We start from the raw sequence: 21582 nt of genomic DNA on the forward strand, positions 1-21582 counted from the left end.
TTATCTATTAGTCTTTAGACTTCCATTATATCTGTTTTAGTTTCTCTGACTGCACCTTGTGTCCGATGGTCGCCATGGCGGGATCAGAGCCTGAAAGGAAACTAACTCGATCAATGCACATGTATTGTACTAAATATAGAACTAGCCTAGCCATTATGCCATATTTTTTTTAGAAAAGGAGGAGAACCCCCGGCCTCTGCATCTGGACGATGCATGCAGCTACTTTATTAATTATTCACATAAAACTTTACAAAATCATACAACAGTAAGACTAAAGCCACCGTCTAGGCAACATCTGTCCCTACTCTTATACAGTTGATGTAGGGATGCTGATAGTCTGGGGCTAAAACCAAAAAGACCTCGCAGCTAAGCCTAACATCTGACGCCTGTCGGGTATGGGGCACCCACCAGTCCGGCGCACTCCTCAACCAGGACGCCTGCCGGGTATGAGGCCGCCGCAGCCACCTGCCACCAATCCATCTTTAGTGTTGTACCGTTGCATCTACCTTGCCCGGTCTAGCTGCCGTCGACGCCAGACAACTTCGTCCACCTGCGCGAGTCCATCTCCACACATCGGAGACCAAATCTGCACTGCGCCACACCGTCAAGATCCGTCCCCATCAATGTGTAGGATGAAGCACCGCTCCACCAAAGATGCGGTCCGCTGGTCCCTCGAGCTCGTGTACACCTCCAAAAATGACGCCCCCAAGGGGGAAACGACACAAGCGCGCCGTCGTCTTCCGATCTACTGATCTAGGGTTTCCCCCGGAGGTAGTAGATAGTGGTCTGGAACTTCTCCACCATGATGCCTTCTAGAAGGGAACGACACCGAAGAGCGCCACCATTGTCGGCCTTGGCATCTAGCCAAGAGCAGGTTTTCACCCAGTCTGTTCGAAGAACTCCATCCAGCTTCCTGTGAACGGATCGCTGCCTTCTTTGCCGGAGACTAGATCTGGGCCAGGGGTCCAAGATCCGCCGTCGCCCGCCGCCACGGCCGGCCCCCACGCTGCTCTCGCAGCCGTGGTGGCACAACCTCCGCCGGAGTTCCCCGGGCCACGCATCGATGACCAGGGACACGCCAGCCACCGCCGATCAGGCCAAGTCAAGCCGGCTGCAGCACCGACGCCATCGCGCCGAGCTACAACACCGTCGCTGGGCCGCACCACCGTCTCCCGGCCACCGGATCCACGCGTGCCTGCCACCAGGAGCCCCGCCGATCCCGCGTCCCCCACATGGAGGAGCCACCCCCTGCTGCTGAGATCCCGTGCTGGGGAAGGAGAGAAGAAGCCCCGCCGCCGCCAGCGCCGCGCACGGGCTTCGCCCGGCGGACGCCGTCCGGCGGCAGCGAGGAGGGGGCTGGGACGAGAAGATCTAGAGGGCCGCCGGCGGATCTGGTCTCCCGTGACGCACGCACGCGGGGAGCGCGTCGCGGGAGCGAGACGAGGCGTGGGAGTTATCTCAGCAGTGGTTGATGCTATTGGGGCCGGCACTTGCCCTGGTCACCTCGTAACACAACATGATGAAAACAGCGGGCAATCAGTTCGTCCCAGTCGACCAGCCGCTCAGACATGCCGGGGTGCCACGCCACCACCGTGATGATCAAACTCAGAGAAGTCACCATGCATCATGCAGATGAAGACAACACAGGTTCAGTAGCTAGCAGGGTTCACCACACACAGGACACTTTACTAGTACCATCGTAGCAGTACTATCAGCTTTAGTTTTTTCAATTTTTTTGTTACTCATTCCTCAGTTTATCTGTTTTTTTCCTCAGCTCCTTTTATTTTATAATTTTATTACTTATTCAGTACCTTGGTTTAATCTGTTTCTCTTATTTTTTTTTCATTTTTCTTCTTCTTACTCTATTATTTTGCTCCTTCCGCTCTCCGATTCAGTAGTTTTATTAGTTCTTCTTTATTTCCTTAGTTTTATCTGTTTCTTAGTTTCTCATTTTGTTCATTTCATTTTTATTCGTTTTATCATTTCAATTATATCTGTTTTTAGTATTAGTTTTATTTTATTATTATTATCAGTTTTTTACCAGTTAAGTTTTCAGGTTTGTAGTTGATTTAATCTATGCATCAGATTTTATTATTCCTGTTTGAGTTTTGTATCATTTAGTTTTTCAGTCTGAGATGCTTGTTCAGTTGGTTATAGTTACTTTCTTTATCATTATTTCAAACCTTTCAGCTTTTTCAGTATATTTTCTTGGTGGTTAGTATATATTTTGATCTTGATTATCATTTTTAAGTTTATTTTCATCGTACCCTAATAGACCTCTCTGCTTACATCCAGAAATAAGAGAAGGATGTTCCTACAAGCCTCCTCAGAGCTCAGCGATCGTGGACCGTCGGATACGTTTGCTTGATGAGTTTTGGGCCGTCCAATCGAGCGCGTGGAAGAGTTGGGCCGTCGGATCTGGGATGGGCACTATACAAACCAGAAATAGGAGAAGGATGTTCCTACAAGCCTCCTCAGAGCTCAGCGATCGTGGGCCGTTGGATACGTTTGCTTGATGAGTTTTAGGCCGTCCAATCGAGCGCGTGGAAGAGCTGGGCCGTCGGATCTGGGATGGGCACTATAGAAATGAATAGTTACTCGTTTCGCTCGCTCTTGCTCACTCCGTGGCTCCTGGTTGGGTCTCGCTGACTCGTGCGGCAGCCCATTTGGTAGGCCCCGCATGTCATTCTCTGTGGCTGTGGCGCGTCCCAGGTGGCCCGTCGGCACGCTCCAGCGGTAAAAATCTCGTTGCCACCGCCGAAATTCCCCTGCCCCGCCGAGGGTAATATTGGGATTTCACGTCCTGGCCCTGTGCGTGGTTGACGCTGGTTCGTCCGTGCATCGATGAGGTGGGGGACGGCGCTTGGCTGGCCTCTTCGTGCTCCCATTCGCCCCCTTTCCTCTCGATCTCCTCTCCTCTCACCACCGGCGCTCCTCTTCCTCGATCTGCCGCCATTCTTCAAGTGGCCTTCCCCCTTTCTCCTCCTCTACGCCGCCGTTGCCCGTTCTCCTTCTCCCGCATCTCCTCCCCGTCGTCAGGCGCGCTGTGCCGCCATCCTTCCTCCTCCCCATCGGGGCCAGGCAGAGGAGGAGGAGCGTGGTGCGCGGACACGAGGAGGAGGCAGCCGGCGTCAGCGCGCGCCGCCCGGCCAAGGTCTTTTCCTGCATGCGCGACCTCCTCGCCAAGCCCTTCCCATACGCGCGGGTCCTCGGCTCCTCGCTGCCTGGCTCTACCTCTACTGCGACCTCGTCCAAGACGCCCGCGGCGCCGCCGCCGTCCGCGCCGACGACGGCCAGATCCAACACCGTTGAGGAGACCGTCGCCATGGTGCTCCACTATGCCTCGGGGATCGACCAACCCCACGACGCCGCCGCCGTCTCCTTCGTCCAGCCGGCACGCCGCCGCCGTCTCCTTCGCCCAGCCGGCACGCCGCCGCCGTCTCCTTCGCCCAGCCTGTCGGATCTCCATCGTTCACTTCCCCGGCGTCGTCGTCGTCTTCGCGTGCACACGACAGGAGGTGTGCGACCCTCCTCTCTCGCGCACTGCGGCTGCTTCGCCCCGCCATCGTTCCTCGGGTGTGGTCGCGCCTGTCTTCCTACCACGTCGTCGCTCCTCCTCCAGGCCGCCGACGGCACCCGTCCTCCTCCCTCATCCTCTCCAGGTGGCTGGGACGCTTTACGGTGAGCAAGCCTATCTCCCGCTTCCCTGCTACACTGTATCCATTCGAGTTGCGTATCCTAGATCGGAACAGTATGCCATTGCGTCTGAACTTCGAATTGAACTGCAGCTCGTAGATGCGAGGCTCACTCGGATGTGAAGGTGCCCCCTGCATTGGAGTCCAAGGATGCACTGTATGCGTGAGGTGTCACACGCATCCATGGTTTTCTGGGACTTGCTTATTATATTCAACAATTGCATATTTAGAGTGCGTTCGATCCTATGATGCAGCTTAACAAAGACACGTATTTGTACATGTTCAACCAGTGCCATAACTGAATGTTGAGATTGCTGATTGTACTATAAATATGAATGCATGAGAATTCATTAATGTTAGCCGATGCTGGTAAATGGTGTTGAGCCTGCAAGCTGATTTTGCCTTGGCTCAGTTACATAAAAAAAATCCTGTGTCTATTTCATATGCAGGAGCATGACACTTCACAATTGTCCATTGTTTCTATCATTCTTTTTCCATACCATTGTATTAAATCCATTTTCAGTTTAGATTATTCGATTTGGGCGAGAAGCGAGGTCGTTTGACTTGCAGCGACCTGCAATTTACTCCCTGTGGTCTGTCGTTGTCTCGTGTTTAGACTTAAAGTTCAGTCTGGTCATATGATTGGTGTATGTAGTTGTGGTGGCTTGGTTTGGTTAGAACCGTGTGATTCCTTTTGCCTCTAGAGCTAACTGAATTGTTATCTACCGGTCTAGCCCACTCGCTCGATTTCTTGGATGGATTGCAGTTTCGGGTTATGTCAAGAAATATTTAAATGGGAAACTATTTTTTTGCTACTGAGTTCTCACAGCTTACATCTCTGCTCTCAATTTTCACTATTGAGCTTTATTTAATGGATGGAGTTGCAACGCTTAAGGTACATCGGGATTGCACGAGTTCTTCGTCGAATTCAAGACGATTTGATTCAGTCCTTCAGAGCAGGGCTGCAGGGGGTTAAGTGCGCGATGGCTGGGCAGAGTCAAGTGCGCAATGGTTGGGAGAAACTTGTACATGAGGTTCACCTGCAGCACGGGGGATGCCGAGGGGATGAACATGGTCTCTAAGGACGTCCAAAACGTGCTGGACTACCTGCAGCCAGGATGACTTCCCTGACATGGATGTTGTCAGCATAGGTATTTTTCCCAAGTCATGAATTTATACACTGAAAGTTGACTCTGCTATTGGCTATTGTAGGTTAGCTTGTTATACACTGAACGTGGTTGTTGTTAGATTTTTGTTTCTGAAGCTTGGACAATCGGCTTAAAAAAGATGTAACTTTTATATTGTTTTGATATTGTTCTGTCAGCTTTCTCAACCATGTTAGGCAACTGTGAAGTAATTAGTCTGAACACAAAATAAATCCCAAAAATATGTTGCTGCTTTCTCTGTAGTATAGAGTGATGGTCTTGAAATAGAGGGCATTGCTCATAGGCAAAATATAAATATGCATAGTAGTAGCTTGTCTCATTTATAAAGTATCATTGAATTTAAAATACATGTTATTCATCTTGACTGCCAGTATCAGATTTGTGAAGTTGCCATTATGTTCGTTTCCTTTTCAAGTTCCGCGACTGTACTAGCTTAAATAAGTATATCGGCATCAAACTAGATAAAATTGTACTCCCTCCGTCCCATAATATAAGAGCATTTTTTACACTAGTGTAGTGTCAAAAACGTTCTTATATTACGGGACGGAGGGAGTAGCATTTGTTTGTTAATGAAGGATCCTTAAATTCTCCCTTGAACGTCATACCTTGCCCTATTTTGCAGCTCAGGGTTGTAATTTGTCTAGGAGCCGGCTATTGGGTCAAGCATGGTCAATTTTAGTTGCTCTATTTCATAAAATTTGCCTGTTCCTCAGTGTCTAGGACGACCAGTAATTTTTGTTGTTGTTGGTAGTTGTCACAGCTCACAAGTAGATTTGGTGTACTGCGCATCATATACAAATGCTGCCTGTAGCCAAATATTGACTACCTCTAGATGGATAGATTCATTTGATTGCATGACCTGAATTTATGATACTGATTTTATAGTACAAAAGATGCGAGGCATCTGTTTTTTGTCATGAAAAATGCATAGGACCATTTCCCTTTTCTTGTATTGTTACCACTTTGGAAGAGTAACCTGTTGTTGTGACGAATCAGGTTGTTATCGCACTGAGGATGCTATGGGAAAACAGGGACATATTTGATCTTGTTATCAGTGATGTGCACATGCCAGACATGGATGGCTTTAAGCTTCTTGAGCTTGAAATGGACCTCCCTATCATCAGTAAGTTAAAAAAAATATCCATCTCATAGTTGCCCAATTTCCTTACCGGTCTTGGTAATAGGAGCCCATGAGGTACTTCTGTAAAGTACATACAAAGATGTACTATATATGTAGTATCAATTCGGTACACTGAATCCTATGACTTGTATCTCTAATTAAGGAGGGGGAAATGTCAAAGCAGTTAAAATAATCCTAAACAATCTGGAAACATATAGCTTTGAATAGACATATATTATTTTGCTGAAGAGTTCAGTCCATGCATGTTTTTGCCACCTAATTTTAAGTCCTATGATGATTATAAAAACACCTCGCCCCGCTATCTTGTTATATTAGATGTTCTCCTGCTTTGGCTAAATCAGATACAGGCTCTAAGCATATTCAGTTTAAATAATGCCAGTCTTAATTTGGATAAATGAAATAACAAGACCTTCAGACTAATGTGGAACAATTGGTCAATTTTTTTTTGGTTCTTGTCAGTTTAGTTAGTGGCCTATATGAATTTGATTTGGCCTACAATATTTTTGTACAGTTATTGATTTGCTAGCATATATTCTAAACTTAATTTTGTTAGCTCCTATTTGGTGTTCTTTCTTATAATACCTTTTTATATGTCGCAAGCTTATTTTGTTCACGAGAGTTTCTCCGTGTTTCTGAAGAGAAGATTTGGGTTCAGAGCACCTTCGGTTATAAGAATTTGTTTTCTAATTCTTGCTGGTCAGTCACAAAGCATTCATATTTGTTTGCTTTACAATTTTTCTGGAGTAATGGAATGTTAATTGGCTGGTGGCGGCATGTTCAAGTATGGGGAATGATGAGCTCCTACTTCTTTTTATGCCAGCTCTATGCCGTAGGTGAGCTGCGACCTTCTTCCCCACGTGTTTGTGATAACCAGTTAATCTCCAGAGGGAATTGTGACTGTGATTAGTATCTTTAGACATTGGCCATATTCGGCAGTACTCACCGTCCCTTTCATTTCTCCTTATTTCTTAAATGTATTGGCCTATGGTATATACAACTGAAATTGATGTGCCAAACAACAAGAAATAGAAGTAACAAGAAATAGCTATATATTGGAAGATTTGAATGCCATTTTGTTAAAGTAGTTCTGAAATGCTGCCTCATTTTTTTCCATTGTGTTGTTTCTCATAGTTTTAAACTAAAAGGATGAACTATAAAAATTGTCTTTTATCTTTCATATTTTTTTATGTTGAAGCGGCTACGTAATATCTGTCCAAAGCGATTCTCTTTAGATGTGATGTCAGATGTATTCCAGTTTACAGTAGACGATACAAATGGGTTATCCCTGTCTTGTGTGTTTCATGATAGTCCACAAGATTTTCTTAATTAACATTTTGAGTAGTCTCTTAAACAATCTGGTTAGAAGAAAACGGGGATGGCGCTACGTTAGCTTTGCATGATTAGCTCCGATAGAATAGGTACTGCATTTCCTTAGTTGGATCCGCTCTTTCTCTCTCGTGCAGTTGTTGCTTCCGGCTATTTATTCAGACTGAAAACATGCGTAGTTAAATCTGAATGCATATATTATTTTGAGGTTAATTTCAATCCATATACCGGTTGTTAAGGAGTATTACATGATTTTAATTTCTCAATTTTATGGAAGTGTTATTTCTTTCCAGGTCTTTGGAATAACAGTTCTGCATTTTCTTATTCATGCTATTTGGACCGAATTTGCAGAACCCTTAAAGTCAAAGCTAGGATTTTGACCTGGTTATCTCGATTTGGCTTTTTATCTATGCACATGCCGTGCTCTTAAGGCTTGTAGAGCTGGTGAATTCCCCTAATCTTTCTATTTGGAGCACCATTTTGTTTGTGGTGCTCAAAATTTCACTGCAACTTTTTAGTTCCATTCTTAGCTATGGTATGTCGTGTGATGCTAAAACCTGTCTCGAATAAATAGATGGCGCATAAAAGGGTGATGAAATTGTATCAGTCTGGATATTTCGCTTGGAAAAAATTCTCACGTAGCAGGAAAGTTCTCTTTATACGGTGTCAAACCATTTATTTATTATATTACAAGTGGAAGAGAAGCTTCTTATGAGGATATATAGTTTGTATGCTGCTTCCTTCGTGTGAAGATCCTTTTTTTGTGGGGGAAGTTCTTATGGGCATAGATAATGAGTACTCCCTCCGTAAAGAAGTATAAGAGCATTTGGATCACTACTTTAGTGATCTAAACGCTCTTATATTTCTTTACGAGAGTACCAACTATTGTACACTGCTGATGGATTACTTAGACCCCCGTACAAAACAAAGGGTTGAATTGTACTATATGTTCTCTAATCCATTGGGCCGAAAATGAACAACTAGATCTGATTGCTAGATTTTAATTTGATTTTGGACATTGTCGTTCCTAGCTATATATAGTAAGTTTACTTTCTTTGTTCTTGCCACTAACTAAATCTTTGTGTTTCTTTTTCCTTTTGCTCAAGGCCCTATGGTACTATCGTTTGAGTGAGAGTAGTGCCAGTGTTTCACAAGGTAATGTCACCACTTCTGAAAATTACGTGTCTACTATTGGTGTTAAGATCTTGCTCCAAATTCCCATGATCTAGTTAGTGTTCTATGCAGAACAACAATTTTGGGTTTTGGGTAATCTCTCAATAGTTTTGAAATGGTAATCTTGCCTGACCATTGAATTTTTGAGGTTGTACTTGCTAATTATTGACCGGTTGCAACTAACTACAATACATATATGCCGCTTAACACAGAATATCAAAGTTGTTGATGCAACAAAAGCAATTGGTGCCACATCCAGTTCGTCAGATGATGTAAATATAGTGGTTGACATGCTCAGTTGTTCCACGTCTGTTACATATTAATAGTGTGGTTCTTCTAACTGTAAAATTTGGCAATTAGAAGAAACCTTTATGGTGGTTTGCTTTATTAGCTATATCAAATATTCTACTCCTTAGTATAAATCGGATGGGGACTTTGAACATAATCAGTTTAAATAATGACGTACTTTTGTACTGTTATTTTCTTCCTTTATCTCCTCGTATTATTGATCATGTTTTGCTTAATTATACACCATATATGTATATAAAGTTTTCAACTTTATTCATGTTCTTGTGTTCTGGTTATACTTCCCAGGCTTTGGAGTTTTCTCTGATAGCAAGATGGTTTTTGGAAAATATTTACCAGGAACTTCAACTAGGCATGAAACACATGAAAAGTGGAAATAAGATGTGCGAACAATCATCTGTGTTTTGGTAACCATGCTGATGAGGGGGGAGCTGCCATTGAGGCATGTTTGGCCGATCGTGGTCCATTAGGGTTTAACTACATAGGAACATGTTATCTTACAATTAGTGTGCTTTTCTACAATTAGTGTATTTGGCCTTGATAATTGAATATATATGGACATGTTATCTTACAATTAGTGTGCTTTTTCTACACCTTTGTGTAAAGGGTGGAGCCTACACAATGCCTAATGAGCCATGCTTTTTCCCTCCCAGTAAAATGCTCTATTTTCAAGTGGCATCATACAGTGAAGGAGGGGGTCTGGATCAAGAGCCGTAATGTTGCTTGTGACGGCATGTATAGCACTTGCGCGACCCTGGACTCTGGCTTCTTGCAAGTAAGCTCCTTTTGCTGGACTCTGGCTTCTTCTTGCAAGTAACCTCCTTTTGCTCTTCTACGCCCCCCTCCTGTGAGAATCTCTGGTTGGATTTGGGTAACCAGACCCCAAGAGATGTAATCATGTTTGGATACGAACTGTGCATGCTAGCTTGATTTAGTTTATAGGAGTAAATTTTATAGATGAATTCTGTATGCTTGCTCGATGGTGATACATGCCATATCTCTGGATTGACTCTATGAGGTATCCATTAACGTCTGAGGTTTCACACGGAAATGAGTTTGTTGCATTCTCATGTTGAAAAGAATTAAAGACACCTAGCAGAATATGATGTAAAAGTTTTTAGTTCTTATTGGGCCCGTCCACCTATCAAGGTTTGCCGAAAGTTATCAACTTGCTTTGTAGGCTTTGTATCATGTATCTTTGTTTGTGCAAGAAATCCAATTGGAATTGGTCTATTGTCCTCCGCATGTACTTTCTTTTATTGCTTATATATTTCAACCACTTACTTATGTTGTCTCTTAACCATTTCCGACGACTCAGGTTGACCATACTATTGTGAGAATCTCGGCCAGGATCATTCTTTATATCATGTTGGATCATCTTGGAATTCGTAGAGCCATTTACCGTCGAAAGATGTACTCATAGAACATAATCAGTGTGATTATGCTTTTCTACACTTCTGTCCTGAGCAATGGGATATGTATTCTGTACTGTATGACTACCCTCTAACGCACTACTCAACCTTCAGTCTCTGTATGTACAAATGACTTGATCTAATTGTTATGGATGACCTATGGAGTGTTTTGCTTTCTATATAAATGACTTGCTTTAATTCTGATTTATCATATTGCGTAGCTTTTGACCTATTCCTTTTTGCCAAACTTGATGCGTCAAGCTTTGAGCTACTATACTGACAGTGAAGATAAAATTCCAATATACTCTCCTGCAACATGCTCATATCACCTACTACTCCACAAGTACATGGTCTATGTAAGATAAACGCTCTCTTTGCTAAAAGCATGGGCTTTGCATTATGTTCCTACTTTAATTACTTTCGCTCCTATATTTGGTATCGAACTTAATGATGAGTGGTTATCTTTTGTGGTCTTATGAACATGCTGAACTCGATGTTGCCTTATAGTCTTATGCCGATATTGAACTCCATTATGTCTTCTGTCACAAACAAATGTTTTTTCTTCACTTCATTTTGTTATCATGTTTGAATTCATACGCTTAACGTAGATTCCTACTAAATTACCACTACTTGTTTCACCAAAATGTTGGGACCGGCACCCTCGCGCCTTGGCGCGATCCCGATCTAGTTTGTAACATGCCTCGTCTTTTCTGCCTCTTTTTAGCATGTGTGCACGTGTGGCTCTTCTGATGTGAAATACCGGAACCTACAATCAAACACAGCGGACAATGCAAAACTTTTAAGGTAATAAAAGAAGATTGAAAAAAGACAATGGTATAGACTTACCCCAAAAAAGACGCATTTCTTGTTGGCCCATGAGGATTTGCATACTCAGCATGCCATATGTGGAGGAAAGGTATGAGGTTATTTAGCTTTGAAAAAAATGATAAACACAAAACTAAGTAAGCTGAAAGAATAATGAAGAATGAAAATGAAACATGAACTGAACTGAACTAAATTGAAAATGAACAATTAACTTATCTAAAAGAAACTGAACTGAACTGATAAAGGAACAAAGAATGGAACATTGGCGAGCTACAACACTTTCTACAGGCGACCCACCCGCCCCCCGCGTCGCCCTCCTCTGGCGACACGGGGGAACCCCAGCCGCTAGCACTAGCACCTCCCTCCGCCGCCCTCCCCCGCATCGCCACCGCCGGAGGGCCGGCAGGCGAAGCCGCGCGGGGCTCCAGGAAGGCGGCGGCAGGGCAGACATGGCCTCTCGCACGCCTCCCCTCCACACCTCGCATCCCACGACCCACCCCATCCGCGGCTGCTGGCTCCCGCTGGTCCGGCTGGGCTTCGACGTGCCCTCGCTGCGCGGCTCCGGTTCGTCTTCACCACCACCACCCATCCCCGTGCGCGAATCTGGGATTCCTCCGGTAGCACCCCCCCAGCGGCTGACCCCACTCCCGCCGGCCCAGCGGGAAGATCCGACATTCCTTGGCAACGGCCATGGGCGCCCATCCCCACGGCCCTTTGATACGTCTTCAACGTATCTATAATTTTTTATTGTTCCATGCTGTTATATTATCATTTTTGGATGTTTTACAATCATCTTATAGCAACTCTATATCATTTTTTGGGACTAACCTATTGACATAGTGCACAATGCCAGTTGCTATTTTTTGATTGTTTTTTACTTCGCATAAAATCAATACCAAACGGACTCCAAACGCAGCGAAACTTTTTGGAGAATTTTTCTGGACCAGAAGACAGCTGGCCAAACAAGTACTAGAGGGGGGCTCTGAGGGGAGCACAACTCACCTGGGCGCGCCTGGGTGCCCAAGCGCACCCTGGTGGGTTGTGCCCACCTCGGCGCCTCCCGCACCGCCTCTTTGCTCTATAAATACCCCGAAAATAAAAAAACCCTAGGGGAGTCGACGAAACACAATTCCAGCCGCCGCAAGCTCCAGAACCACGAGATCCAATCTAGCCACCATCACGGAGGGGTTCACCATCCTCATTCGCTCCTCTCCGATGATGCTTGAGTAGTTCATTGTAGACCTACGGGTCCGTAGTTAGTAGCTAGATGGCTTCCTCTCTCTCTTTTGATTCTCAATACAATGTAACTATTTTTGCGGTGTGTTTGTTGGGATCCGATGAACTTCGAGTTTATGATCAGACCTATTTTATCCATGAAAGTTATTTGTGTTTTGATCTCTTATATGCATGATTGCTTATAGCCTCGTATTTCTTCTTCGAATATTTGGTTTAGTTAGGGCGATTAGATCGATTTTTCTTGCCATGGGAAGAGGTGCTTTGTGATGGGTTTGATCTTACACTACGGGAAACCGTTATACACAGAATCTTAGCAGTAGCGCTGGATAAAATAAAGCGCTACTGCTACTTAGGAGTAGCGCGTCGCTGTAAAAGGCGCTACTGCTATCCCTTTTAGAAGTAGCGCATGATAGTAGAACGCGCTACTGCTAAGTTTGAAATGGGCGCACATGGCTAGCCCCACTTAGTGTCCAGCGCCACTGCTACTTGCCGTAGTAGTAGCGCTTTTCTTCAACCCGCGCTGCTACTAACCCTAACTTATCGTCCCCGCACGGCCGACCCTCTCACTTTCCCTATCATTCACTCTCCCCCACACCTGCGCCATCGTCCGCCGCCGCCGCCGTCGCCCGACCACCGTTGTCGGACGCTCCTGCTCCTCCGGAACCGAGGTAGTCCCTCCCTCCTCCTCCCACCGCGCCCTCCTCCCTCCTCCTTCGGCTGCCCCCTCCTTCCTCCTCCTCTGGCCACCCCCTCCTCCCTCCTCCCTCCTCTTCCGGCCAAGCCCTCCGCCGGCAGCCCTCCTCCCACCGCCCCGCTCCCCCTCCTCCTCTCTCCTCCCTCCTTCCCTCCCTCCTCCGATCCCACCGCCCTCCCCCCTCCTCCGCCCTCCCCCTCCTACTGTTCTTGTATAATATAGTTTTCTACTGTTTTTTTAGTAAGTGTTTAATAGAATTAGTAAGAAAATTAATAGAACTAGTTGAACTAGTTTATTTTTAGTAAGAACTAGTTTATTTTTATTTATAGTAAGTGATTAGTTGAACTAGTTGAATTAATAGAACTAGTTTATTTTTAGTAAGAGAATTAATAGAACTAGTTTATTTTTAGGTGTATTTAACAGAATTCTAGGTTGATTCGTTTTGAAGTGGACATGTCATATTTTGAACATGTCACATTTGTTGTTATTTTTTTAGTTAAAGCATTTATTCCCGCATCTACATCGACAATGCCTATCCCGCATCCTCGTGGTCGACTCGGTGGAGGAGGCCTGCTTGATCAGAGGGTCCATGTCCGGGACTGGGCTCCGCCGGGCTGGTACTGGGAGGTCCTACCTTCCACGGGGCGCAACTTGGTGAGGAGCCAGCCCGTCGTTGACCCGAACCTTCTTTGGTGGCGGTCGCGTGGACCATTGACGATGGGGAGGCTTGCGTCCCCCGCGGAGGTGATACGTCACCGTGTCAGCGAGGAGGACGAGCACGTCCGTCGCTACATGGTTGCGTTGGAGGGCAGGTTCAATAATACCTGGCAGGTTCTTCAGGGAGATCACTGGAGCTATGATCCTGTGATGGTTCCTTCTCTTTGGGTGTCCACCGCTAGCGCCGATACCCGTCGTTCCCTAGGGTTGTAACTGTATTAGTGAGGTTATATGTATGATACTATTCGAGATGTATTAGTGATAATATTCGACGATGTACGAACACAAGAGATGATTTAGTTTTGCTTATTGAATGCATGCTAATTTGAATACTAATTTATTTTATGATTTAGTTTTGCTTATTGAATGCTCAAATTGGAGAACTACTCCTATTTTGAATGCTCAAATTGGAGAGCGCTATATATGCAAGGCGTATGCATTTGATTAGTTGATAGTTTATAGGGTTTCACTAAGTCCTAAGATGAGGATAATAATGTTTTTATTTATATTTCGTTTTTGCAGCCAAATCTCCATGTCGTCGCCGCTGTCGTCCCCGTCACCGACCCCCTCCGACCTCGAGGTGAGACCAGCCAAATCTCCAAGTCAATATGAGTCCTATAAGATATTTTGAAATGTTTTTGTTCATATTTCCAACCATTGAAATGTAATGACCATCAAGTTTGAATGCAATGACCATCAAGTTTGAATGCAAATAGGATATGTGCTTGCCCAAGTGGCCATGTTTGCAGGTAGCACCTCCGAGTGGCCTATGTTTTACCGGAGTGTTGATTAATTTCCGTTCCGGCAAATTTTAGGCGCTCGATATGTCCTTTTTTTAGCAAAGGTCATGTCGGATTTTTCCGTGAATTTTGGCTTGACTTGTGCTACAATATGTAGGAAATATCGAGTGGCCTGGATTTCCAAGAAAGATATTTAAACGACATTTCGGGTTGACTTTAAGTCTGTCGAGGCTCCATACATGACAATCAAAAAATGAGTGAGGGAGAAATTCTGCACCATATATGAGAGAGGAAGAATCCCGACTGTTGTTGTGGGGGTCGTTCTCCTTCTTCTCCTTGTGCTAGACCTTTGTTATGCACTAGGGGAAGGAGGAGTAACGACCATCATCGACGGTCAAAAAATCAGTGAGGGAGTGTGTCCACCATATATGAGAGAAGAAGAATGTCGACTGTTGTCGTGGGGGTCGCTTCTCCTTCGTTCCCGTGTGCTAGACATTTTGGTTTAATGCACTCGGGACGAAGGGAGGAGCGACCATCACCAACGGTTGAATATATACACCACGTGAGCTGAGAGTTTTCAAAAAAAGACTCGGCGGACCGATAGTCAACCCGTGCTGAATAATTATGATCTAATTTAGTTTTTGTAGTACATAGACTGAATTTTGGAAGTTTAATCTTTGAATTATGAACATAGGAAATTTCGTCGGACGACGAAAGTCTCGCGGAGTGCTCCTGGTGCGGCGACGACGGGGGTTTCGGCGACAGGCCTCACTTGGTAGAAGTTCGGCGCTTCAGCATTACGATCCAGGAGACCTTCGATGTTGAAATGGTACGCAACGACGCAAAGTGTTTTTTTTCGTAATTAAGCTCGACTTCTTCTTGTCGAACGTGTAATTTTTGTCTTTTACAATTCGAATAGCTTATCCCATGCCATGCAAGACGCCATGTCTTGGAGAGGATGGATTTTGAAGATCATGAAAATATGGAAACAAAGATAGTTCACCCAAGGACCCATCATGGTTTTGATTTTGATGTAAATCTATACAATTCTGAGAGCGTATCCAATTTTGGTTGCCCGAATTGGGAAGCACTTTGCAAGGCAAATGATTTCCATGAGGGTATGCTTGTCACCATGGATCTTGGTGATCCTGACATCGAGGAAGACAATATGGACATTTGGGTCCTTGTTGATACGCTTCCAATTCTACCGCTATGTGAGTTTTTCAAACATAGTTATTATGTAATTTATATTGTTTATTTCAAAATAGTTGACAGCTTATTTCCATTGATAGCTTATTTTCATTCTTCAAAGAATGTGTGGAAGATGGTAGACAGAACCTACTACACCAAAGGCAAGGAATTAACTTATCAGGAGAAAAATCATCTGATCTCATTTATTAATGATCTTGAGAATTACAATATCTATTATCAAACTCCTGCACATTATGGTCAATACGTGCCACTAGTGAACATGTTGAGCAACGTTAACATCCATGGAGATGGCATGGTAAGATTTTTTACTATTACGACATCCGTGCATCTTTTGCATAAATTCTTCTAAAACTAAACTACATTGCTAACTACGAAGTTATTACTATGTTTTTCAACAGAAAATCCCGAAGGATTGTGTGCCTTATCTGATGTTTCCGAAAGGTCGCCTTGATGTTATGAGCTTACGGCCAGGTCATCCTACACATCACAACTATTCATACCAGATTTCTAAAACCGATGAAGACTTGACAACCAAAGATTGGAAACAATGTATGGTCAGTCATAGGAAGGTACTTGGAAGCAACATTGTGCGACGTGCAAGAATTGGAGACAGGATAATCTCCATTCTCCATAATGGAGAGCCAGGGCCTATCTTGTTTTATGCTATTTTACCTAAGAGAGTGTAGTAAGTCCTATTAGAGAGGAGTAGGTCCTAGGTATAATGTGTTATTATGTGATACAATGTGTAAGAGTTGATGATGATGATGAGTAGGAGTTGTGATTATGACTAGTGACCAACTTGCTATATGATGTCTCATTGACGAAAATGATGATCATGAGGAGTTTTTATATGACAATGACGTATTATGATGATAAGTTGTTAATGATATGATGATGACGATGATGATGAGTTATTATGTTCAAGTGCATGGATCCAAAGTGACCATTGGTCACTTTGGATCCATGCACTTGAAACTAATCCACAGTTCTTTCACCCAATGATGTAATAACTCATTCTGATGTAAAAACAATCTCTAAACTGCTACTGTTTGGAAACTTGTATAATGGCGTATGAATACGACATAAAACAAAAAAGAAATACGTAACAATAGTAGTAGCGCGGGTAGAGAGGCGCGCTGCTAGTAACTACCAGTAGCGCTCTCTACCAAAAGCGCTACTGCTAAGCAGGTATAGCAGTAGCGTGGGCAAACACATGCTACTGATACACTTTAGCTGTAGCACCGTATCAGTAGCGCGCCACCCCACGCTACTGCTATACCTAAAACCGGCGCTAGTGCTAGCCTTTTCCCTAGTAGTGTTACGGTGCTCAATCCCGGTGACAGATGGGTACATGACACGTATGTATCGTTGCTATTAAGAATAACAAGATGGGGTTTATTCCTACATGAATAGATCTTGTCTACATCATGTCATTGTTCTTATTGCATTACTCTGTTTTTCCATGAACTTAATACACTAGATGCATGCTGGATAGCGGTCGATGTGTGGAGTAATAGTAGTAGATGCAGGCAGGAGTCGGTCTACTAATCTTGGATGTGATGCCTATATAATGATCATTGCCTGGATATCGTCATAATTATTTGAAGTTCTATCAATTGCCCAACAGTAATTTCTTTACCCGCCATATGCTATTTTTCTCGAGAGAAGTCACTAGTGAAATTTATGCTCCACGGGTCTCTTCTTTATCATATTTACCTTCGAGATCTATTTTTATTTTATTTTATTTTCAGATCTATTAATCCAAAAACCCAAAAATACCTTGCTGCAATTTTTTGTTATTGATTTTATTTCGCGTTTCCGCGAGATCTATTTATCCAATCTACTACAAATTTATCTATCTTTTTACCCGGGAGGGATTGACAACCCCTCTTACACGTCGGGTTGCAAGTATTTGTTCTTTGTGTGCAGGTACCGTTTACATAGTGTTGCGTGGTTCTCCTACTGGTTCGATAACCTTGGTCTCATCACTGGGGGAAATACCTACCATAGTTGTGCTGCATCATCGCTTCCTCTTTGGGGAAATACCGATGTAGTTCAAGCTGCATCACCCCTCCCTCCCCCCGGCGGTGCAACCTTGCCTGCCGCTAGTGCTTCAGTTGGGCGCGGGCCTATGGCCGGTTGCGGGGGTGCATGCAGCCTGCTCGTGCAAGTGTCCCCCCTCCTCCGGCGGCTCTTCCTCTCCCATGATTCAAGGTAACGGCTCTCGCGCAGCGGTGGCGAGGTTCCAGTGGTAATGGCAGGTGTGGGGCGCCTCGCGATGGGTTCTTTGTCATGCTGCTCCGGCCCCGGCGGCCTCGACCCCACGTTCTCCGGTGTTAAGGCTTGCCGGCGTTTCCTCTGGGCGGCTTCGGCCTCAGCGCCAGGAGTTGCGTCCCTTCTAGCTAGCCTGGTTCGCCGATGTTCCGACGGCCATGGCCACGACAGCTCGGATCTGCGTCTCTCCAGTCCTAGCTTGCAGGCGTTGCCGGTCGCCGTCGCCTGCCCCGTGCGGTGGTCTTTGCCTCGCCGCTGGCCTTACCCTGTACACCCTAAGGCCTCCCCTTTGGCCCGATCCTTTGTTCATGGGTTCGGAGGCAGTGCCACCCTCCGTCGGTAGGTGCAGCCCCACTAATCCAACCAGAGCTGGCTTCCTCATCCTCGACTCCATCATCAGCGGCTATGGGATTGCTCAGCCTCAGGCAGGGAGAAACCCCTGCTCGGCTTGCGCGTGCTGGCAGCGGTGGCACCTACGGGTGTCGTTTTCCTTCTTGGAGGCGCTGCCACGACCTTGAGCTATGCCCCTCTTCGAGCTCAGGGGAAACCCTAGGTCTGGCTCCTCCGGACCGGATGGCGACGGCGTCTCGGTGTTGTCTTTCTTCATCAAGGCGCTATCTTGCTCGCTCGCGGTGTCCCCGGTGTTGACCTTGGGGATGTGTTTTGCCGCTCTTAGTTTTGGCTTGGTTAGGTTTTAGCTGTGTTGTCTCTCCTGTTCGGGCTGAGCACCCCTTGTACCTCTGCTCCGGGTACCATGTTCACGCTTGTCTGCGTTCGTGTCATGTGTTGTACCACTCACTATCCTTCTTCTTTTCCTTCTATCAATGAAATGGTACGCAAGCTTTGCGTATTTGCGGAAAAAAGAACATTGGTGAGCTTAAGATGAAACTAGACTGAACATATAACTGACTATAAATGACTGAAACTGATTGACACTACTACTACAAATGTCATAACTCCATAGAAGACTGATTCACAAACATGAGGATTTTTATTACTTACCAAGCGTAATTCAAACTGAAACGAATCAGCAGACAATCAATAGCCGAGCGTTGCTACCAATAAGCCTAGTTTGTAGCCAAAATTAGTGATGAACTAATGAAAAGCAACAACAATAATCAGTGCTCATGTGAACGAAATCACCTAACATTATTGACTGAAATATGCAAGCAAAACCAGGAACCCCCCGGGAAAGAATTGATTTCCATGGATGAAAAAGAATCATATAGCGACTGAATCCGGCACTGGAGCTACTAAACGAGGCCGGGATGTGTTTCTACATTGGTAAATCGATGGGCACCGAGGGCTGGGAGATTGGATGATTTGCCACACTTTACTTGGTGATTAGATGATTTGCCCCACTTTAGTTAGGATTAGATGATTTGCCCCAATTTTGTTTTATCTTTTGATCATTTGCCCTAATCCGTATTCTAATGAATTCTTAATTATTTTAATTCAAAGAATCAACATGGAATGACCTTCATTCCCCTATGCCAGTTTTGCAATTTGTCCACCTAACCTTCTCCCTACATGGTTCGACCGAGCCAATCCAGTTCACCCCAGCAAACCAATCGAGTCGTCTCATCGCTGTGTTCATTCTCACACTAGTAGAAAACTGACCATTAGTTCGGAGCATTAGTCTCGGCTGGGTTTGGGCCCGAGACTAATGTGAGCATTAGTCCTGGTTCCAGCGGCTAGGAGCGGATGGGGGCACATACACCTCTAGTTCTGGTTCAAATGGGACCTCTAGTCCCGGTTGGTGATACCAACCGGGACTAAAGGGGTGGTGGCAGGCTGGGGCCCCTGCGAGCAACTTTAGTCCTAGTTGGTGACACCAACCGGGACTAAAGATATCCTATATGAAGGTGCTTCGTCCAGCCCGAGGCCAAACTTTCTCTCCTCTCTGTTTCCTTCCCCAAGCTCGAGTTCATTCTCCATTTTTGCCAAGATTTGTCAAGATTGGAGGCACCCCATATATCCAAGAGTTCAAAAAGGTTAGCAACTTCATCCTTTCATCTCTCATTGCTAGTTTAGCTCATTTCATGCTCTATAAGTATAGAAATTTGTGGGTTTTAGTTTGGGAGTAATTATGTGGGAGTTTATTTTATTTGTATGCAATTTGAGCTCAAATTAACTTCCTAGTTTGCATATATGTAGGTGTGGTTTACTTAGTGCCTTCCCATCCCCGTCCTCACGCCCGTTGATCGCCTGCGCCGTCCCGTCGCCGACACCAACTTGGTGATCCCCGTGTTCTTATCCTTTTTGTAAAAAAAATCTTAGTTGAATGATTTAGATAGTTACTTGTATAATTTTCATACTTGTATGATTGTTTGTTATATATGTGCCATGGTTTTGATATCCGTCCCCGCTGGCCCTCGTCTGGTTTATGATTCGAATGTGGTATATTATGTTGTATAACTATTTGTTTCATTTTGTGTTTATGACAATTATGCCCACCAAGTTGACATAGATATTTTTATCTATGAGGTATGTGAACCGAAAATTGCAACCGACCCTCTTGTCGAGAAGTTAAATTTAGTTGAAAAAGAAAACGATTGTTTGAAAGAAAAATTGAAACGAATTGAAGAAGAGAAGATGAAATTGGAGTTGTATGTTGTCAATGTCGTCGATGATCACAAGATCAAGATGGATGCAATGTGCTTGAAGATTAGAATGATTAGAAAATATGCTATTAATAAAGAGGCTTGTATCATTATGCTGTTGGATCAATTATTAGCTTACTTGGGATTTTGATCACATTTGTTGTTGCATTTAAATGCTTTAGCTAGATAGTTGTATGTTGTTTTATGAGAAGTATGTATGAACTTTATGTACGAAATTAGGACAACGTACGCAATTTGTATATCAATCATGTGTAAAAAAATCAGAATTTTATCACACTCCAGTGAATTTTAACAATTCTGCTCCTGGACGCAAAAGTTTCTGTTTTCTAGTAGGATCTAATCAACTATCACCCAAATTATCCCAAAGACTTTACTTGGCATAGACACCAACTGAAACATAAAAAGCACAATCATAACAGAAGTATAATTGCATATTTATTGAAGAACAGAAAGAAAAACAAAAATTCAAAGATAACTATTGGGTTGCCTCCTAACAAGCCCTATCATTTTACGCCCCTAGCTAGGCATAATGCATAGATTCAAGAATTGTCATCTTTCTTCATATTTTCTATAGATGTGTTTTTGTTAGGAGGTTTTTCAAATATAACTTGGACCATATTATCCATAGAAATTTTAGCATTATCAAGTTGTCCATCTGCATAACCCCTTTGATTACCGGCTACAATCCAAGAATATTGTTGATTGACATCATTGAAAACTTGTTGGATCATATCCAAAACAGAAACTTCCTTTTTCAGGTTCTCATCAAGGATGCGATCATTGCTAATCAAATGTCTTAATACATAATCACTATTGTAAAGGATCTCATCTATTACCTGTTTTTCATGGTTCATACCATAAAAATCAAAGATCTCTTTAACATCCCGCACTATGTAATCAAATTCTTTCATAATGACAAGGGTGTCTATCTTTTTAGCTCTAGGATCCTTTATAACAGGTAGCTCATAAAACAGTATTTGCAAGGTAGGATGAGTACGAATAAATCTTTTCTCAAGTTTAAGAACAAGTGCTGAAATAGCT

General features: G+C 44.1%; 1 protein-coding gene across 6 annotated transcripts; it reads left to right on the forward strand.

Moving 5' to 3' along the window:
- The first annotated feature begins 2843 nt into the window (after nt 1-2843).
- LOC141031602 (uncharacterized) lies at nt 2844-11313 on the forward strand. Of its 6 annotated transcripts, none has more exons than XR_012193635.1 (6): nt 2844-3681; nt 3789-3863; nt 4591-4846; nt 5858-5984; nt 6603-9620; nt 10126-11313. XR_012193635.1 is itself a non-coding variant. In XM_073506214.1 (2 exons), the coding sequence occupies exons 1-2, from the start codon at nt 3167-3169 to the stop codon at nt 3793-3795; spliced, it is 522 nt and encodes a 173-aa protein (XP_073362315.1). In that variant the 5' UTR covers nt 2844-3166; the 3' UTR covers nt 3796-4054. The 6 variants fall into 6 exon arrangements, 1 of the variants encoding a protein (XP_073362315.1); XR_012193634.1 differs by having other exon boundaries at nt 5858-8483; nt 9461-9620; nt 10126-11312; XR_012193637.1 differs by having other exon boundaries at nt 5858-8483; nt 9461-9582; nt 10126-11312.
- Nucleotides 11314-21582: the final 10269 nt, after the last annotated feature.

The sequence above is a fragment of the Aegilops tauschii genome, unplaced genomic scaffold (genome assembly GCF_002575655.3).
Source record: "Aegilops tauschii subsp. strangulata cultivar AL8/78 unplaced genomic scaffold, Aet v6.0 ptg000543l_obj, whole genome shotgun sequence".
Taxonomy (NCBI): domain Eukaryota; kingdom Viridiplantae; phylum Streptophyta; class Magnoliopsida; order Poales; family Poaceae; genus Aegilops; species Aegilops tauschii.